This window comes from Asparagus officinalis, chromosome 7 (assembly GCF_001876935.1).
Source record: "Asparagus officinalis chromosome 7, Aspof.V1, whole genome shotgun sequence".
Taxonomy (NCBI): Eukaryota; Viridiplantae; Streptophyta; class Magnoliopsida; order Asparagales; family Asparagaceae; genus Asparagus; species Asparagus officinalis.
In genome coordinates this window covers 99,223,966-99,229,741 of record NC_033800.1, presented here as the reverse complement: position 1 = coordinate 99,229,741, position 5,776 = coordinate 99,223,966, and the positions used below count along the sequence as shown (strand labels likewise).

The following is a 5,776-nucleotide window of genomic DNA, read 5'->3' as shown; positions in this document are numbered from 1 at the left end:
TCCGTCTAGGTTGCATCAACCTAGACGGTAATTCCGTCTAGGTTGCCTAAAAAAATTTACGGATCCCCCTCCTTTTTTTCACTTCCCCGCCTATTTTTTCATTCCCCCGCTTTTAATTTCCCTCTCCATCAAAAAACCCACAAACTGGCCAAATCCCGAAATCTCTCTCTCTCTTACCCCATAAACCCTCTTTCTCTCAATGCCGATCTCATAAAAATCCAAACCCTAACCCTAAAATTCCATGGCGTCCTGTTTGATTTCCTGCAAATACCCAATCTCTAAACCCTCACTCCTCCGCCCAACTCCCTTCGTCGCCGCCCCCCTTCGCCTTCGCACTTCTCAAAGATCTGCGGCCGTTGGGGTTAGGGTTAGGGTTTCGGCTCCGGCGATCAGAGCGAGCGTCGACGTTCCCGCTGGACTCAGGCCTGGGCGAGTTGTGGGGACCGATAAGCTGCCTTCGGATGTGAGGAATCGAGCGATGGAGGCCGTTGATTCGTACGGAGGCAGGGTTACGATTGGGGATGTGGCGAGTAGAGCTGGGCTTAAATTGAATGAGGCTGAGAGAGCTCTTCAGGCTCTCGCTGCTGACACTGGTGGATTCTTAGAGGTATTTTAATGCGTTTCTTTGTTATTTCGATCATTTTGTTTGATGGGAGTTTAGGTGGTTTATAGTGGTTAAGTTAAATACTGGACAAAATGAGAGAGAGAGTCAGTTGAGATGATTTATTCATGTACAATGAAGACCATTAGCTGCACCAGTTAGAAGAAGCGATAAGATTATAGTTGATTGCGGAAAAGAGACTGGTGGTAGACCTAAAACAAATTTGTTGGAAGCAATTAAGAAGGGCAGGATAGTATTTAACTTAACGGAGGATTGGGGATGATACATGATAGAACTGAATGGAAAATTGTTGATTCATGTAGCTAACCTCAAAATGTTGGGGAACAACTCCGTTGGTGTTGCTGTTGTTGCATAGCAATAAAAGTTTTTGTGCATGATGCTATAACGTAAATTGAACAGATGTTATCTGCAGGAAACAAGATAACTGATGGCTTTATTTGCCAAGCTTCCTATTTTATAACTTCTGCCAATTATTTCAATGACTTCTCCAATTTCAGTTCAGAATGTTTTGCATTAAATTCGTAAACTTGTGCTACATTTCCTTGACATATGCAACACCTGACGATAAGTTGTCTGTCTTATGACTCTTACCCGCCATGGAAATATGAAATCCACCAGATATTGTATTTATAATTTGGAGAATGTCATGATTCTTCGTGGCATCAATGCATAAGCATTTTCTTGGTTTACCAGCAGTGGTATACTCTTTTTGTTTGAGAATTTTTATCTTAGAAAAGGATCCAGCAACTTGATATGGTCACTGGCCTGACAAGCCAATATACTAATGTTTTCTAGTGTATGGTTTGCAAATTTTATTCCACCAGTCTGTATATTTTTCAGTCAACACTGTAAACTAGTTTCTGTTACTTTCTCTTTGGGAATTAACCAATACAAAGGACAAAAAAAAAAGGAAAGTAGTTACATAACTTGCGTTATTGAAACAGAGTGCAGCATGTTCTCTTTATTTTGCTCTTACAAGTACAACTTTATGAAAAAGAAACAAGGTTGGTGACTTGTAATAAATTTGTTAAACTTAGGACCTCTATTTGTTTAATATGTGTATGATAACAAGTCCTTTATGGCTTACCGGTAAGGGTGATTGGTTCTTCATATTTACTTGTCTTCATAAGGCTATCTATCTGAAGATGATATTGATAGGTTTCAGATGAAGGCGATGTTCTTTATGTTTTCCCAAGGGATTACAGGTCAAAGTTGGCTGGGAAATCTTTTAGAATGAAAGTAGAACCTCTACTCGACAAATTGAAGGTACTCAGGGTCTCATTCTTCTTGTGCTAGGCATTGTCGTTGATGTTACTTGATTATATAATGTATAACTTAGACCAGTATGCAAAAGCTTACCTTTTCAATTTTTGTAGGGAGGGGCTGAGTACTTAATCAGGGTCTCCTTTGGGACAGCACTTATTGCTTCAATAGTTATTGTTTACACAACAATCATCGCGCTCGTCTCAAGTAGAAGGTAATATGTGTGCATCTTAATGCTTCTGTTCCTTGTCGCAGCATTTTATGTTTAATTTGTTATGCATGGTTTACTGTTTAGTTTGTGGATATATCTGATTCTTTCGTTATGCAGGTCTTAGCCTTTCCTTGTTAACTTATTGTAGTTACGTATGGTGTACCATTTAATTTGTGTACATATCTAATTGCGCACCTCATGGTTTAACGAAAATGGACCTTTTTCAAGAGGAAAATCTTATTGGAACAGTCTGTTGGTTTATCCTTCAGTAACCAATATTTTGATTTCCCTATTAGTTCTTCTGCAAAGTTAATGCTTTCTATGTGTATTTCATGGCATGGACTAATTGATGTTGAATTTTGTATAATGTAGGATCAAGGAGGAAGAAACATGATGCTTCAACAATTTGGAGGAGTAAATGCAATTGGATTCTATAAATTATGCAAAGTTCATTAAGTTATGTAAACAATTGTATTCTTTATAATCAATCTATGTAAAACATTTATGCACCTTTCTAGTATTTTGGTGAATGTATTATTTGAATATAATTATATTTGATATTGAAATATAATTAGATTGATTGTGTTGGATATGAACATGATTTGGTGTTGTGCTATATTGTGTACATGTGATATTATATAGCGTGTAATGTAGATTTTGAAAAAAAAAAAAAAAAAATTACTGTAGCAGAGCAACCTAGACGGAATTCTGTCTAGGTTGCTACTGTAGCAATCCGTCTACATTGCTAATCTAGACGGAATTTCGTCTAGGTTACCAACCTAGACGGAATTCCGTCTAGGTTACCAACCTAGACGGAATTCCGTCTAGGTAGCAATCTAGACGGATATATTACTTCCGTCTATGTTGATATCCGTCTAGGTTGGTCAACCTAGACGGAATTCCGTCTAGTTTACCCCAATCTAGACGGAAACAGATTAAACCGAGCAAACTAGACGGAATTCCGTCTATGCGTACCAACCTAGACGGGAAATGGAGCAATCTAGATGGAATTTTCCGTCTAGATTTGTAACAACCGTAAATTTTGATACGTATTTAAATAAATTTTTCTAGTATTTAAAATATTATATTATATTTTATTAATACTTTTCCTAATTTCTGGAATTTTCTGAGTTTTCAAAATAAATAAATAATAATATAAAATATACCCCTAAAATCATGTTGATACTTACCTTATCTCTCACCCGTACTCAAACCTTCTCTTTCCATATATTTTCTCAATCTTCCCCATAATCAAATCTTTTCTCTCTCTAAATCACAACAAATCCTATCTCTCCCGTACTCCCCCTAACAAAATATACATAATTTAAACCACCCTCTCTCTCCCCCACCCGTACTCTCTCTCTTATCTCCCCCATCAAGAGAAACCCACTCCCAGATCTAAACCGCCTCCTTCTTCTTCCCCAACACCGCTCGCCCCACCTCGTCGGAACCCCGCAGCGCCGTCGACCTCCAGTTCCGCCTACACCCTCGCCGCCCTCCATCACCACGACCAGACTTCACCGCACCCGACACCCAAGCCCCGAGCCACCTCGTTCGCTCGAACCCCCTCGACCTCCTCCAGCTATCGCGAGCTCGCCTCCGACCTCAGCCCGCACCCTCGTCGCCTTCCCCTTGCTGCCGCCCCTGACTGCCGCACAAAACCCAGTTACTATATTTATCCATGTGATTTAACTATATTTTTTATCAGATTTCCTATTAGATATATTTATGTATCACAGGGCAAGCGAGGCAGTTTAGCAACGTAAGCATACACACACTTATCCATGTAAAGTTGTGAACACTATAATATAGCTAGTGATCATAGACTAACACATATTTTTATAGTGTGGTCTAAGTATAAGTTGAGATGTACGAAGACATATAACAATTTGTATATAGATGTTAGCAGCAATGAGGTTACACACATATTAGAAAATCATAAGCAGATATGTAGACATGAAGGTATATCATACAATTCACTATTTTCAAATGGATTAGTAGAGGTCAGCAGTAGGATTTGCAGTATCTTAGAGTGAGACAACATGTTTCATATCATAGCAGCAAACTGTTAGTGGGCAGATGGTAGTAGGTTAAAGTACGTACACGTGCAATGTGTGTAACGTGTGATATTCAGGGATCTTATTTACTAATAGTATGTAGTATTGACAAAGTGTGTATAGTCAGCAGATACATTCAAGTTTAGCATTTTTAAAGAAATACATGTATATGGTAGCACGTATCGATTGGTTGATACAAGAGTAATATTAGTTAATAGGCATGATTGGATTACTGTGTCTGACATACATGACTTATATGGAAAAATTATTGTTGTTTGATCACCTAATTGTCTTCCAATAGGAGAGACTGTGCATGAAGACGACTTCGGTTAAAAATGTGATATATAAGCGTGCTTTCATAGCATGGCTATGCTCTCGATATCGACATCCCGATATGAGATTTTCCTTGGCTATTACTACTATAGCATCGACTAGACGATGCACTCATCTTGATTAGACATGTTCTGGGTTACGGTTATTGTCATAGTTTTACAGAAGTCGTTCCACGGTAACTCTGTGGTTAGTGCACAACATTTCATGCACAGTCATATAAAATTTAGTCGACAAACATGGGGTTTATAAAGGGGAATTAGACGAAGAATGTAACATGTATATAAACGGGCATATGCGCATTCCTGATATCCTGAGTTATATATGTACATGGGCCAAAGAGCCAATTCCTGACTTGAAGTCGTGTTCCCGGGACGGTTTACGGGGAACCGATTTATATACATGAAAATATTCTTCTCTAATTCAAATAACATGTAAAAATAAGAATAATGTGTTTTGTGATAGATTTGGCATGTACGGTATGGACCTGGATGGTCATATAAAATTTAGTCGACAAACATGGGGTTTATAAAGGGGAATTAGACGAAGAATGTAACATGTATATAAACGGGCATATGCGCATTCCTGATATCCTGAGTTATATATGTACATGGGCCAAAGAGCCAATTCCTGACTTGAAGCCGTGTTCCCGGGACGGTTTACGGGGAACCGATTTATATACATGAAAATATTCTTCTCTAATTCAAATAACATGTAAAAATAAGAATAATGTGTTTTTATGCTTTGTGATAGATTTGGCATGCACGGTATGGACCTGGATGAAGTATGAGTGTTGTATATTGATATTGTTGTGTATAGAATTTTGGGAGTTAATATTTAGAGATTTACAATTTGAGATATATGGTATATACGAGGGTTTCCTTGTTTGGATTATTCCCTCGACGTACTCATCTCTCATATTGTGGGTTTCTAAATCTTACCTCGTCTTAGTATAGGGTATAAGATTGTATGCTTTAGGGTAGACCTTATTTGATATACATGTTTAGGAATTTATTTTATTTTATTATCTTTAACTGAGGTTTTATCTTATTTTGATTTATAAGAATAGTTTTTCTTTTATCACTGAAATTTTAGAATTTATCTTTTCTTTATATCTACCACTTATACTTACATGCGCACAATTTCCTCATTTTACATGCTTGCTGGGAGTTTTCTGACTCCCCTGGGGTTTGCATGCCCCAGACTTGGGATTTGTTCTTTCTTCGCAGGACCAAGAGTACTTTAAAGATTAAGACCAGCGTCAGTGATCACTTTCTCTCTCTCAGCTTCAGT

At 38.0% G+C, this 5,776-nt stretch overlaps 1 protein-coding gene across 1 annotated transcript; it reads left to right on the top strand.

The window, feature by feature from the left end:
• LOC109847554 (uncharacterized protein At5g03900, chloroplastic-like) lies at positions 207-2,220 on the top strand. The gene is made up of 4 exons (XM_020416787.1): positions 207-607; positions 1,781-1,888; positions 1,999-2,099; positions 2,214-2,220. The coding sequence occupies exons 1-4, from the start codon at positions 242-244 to the stop codon at positions 2,218-2,220; spliced, it is 582 nt and encodes a 193-aa protein (XP_020272376.1). The 5' UTR covers positions 207-241.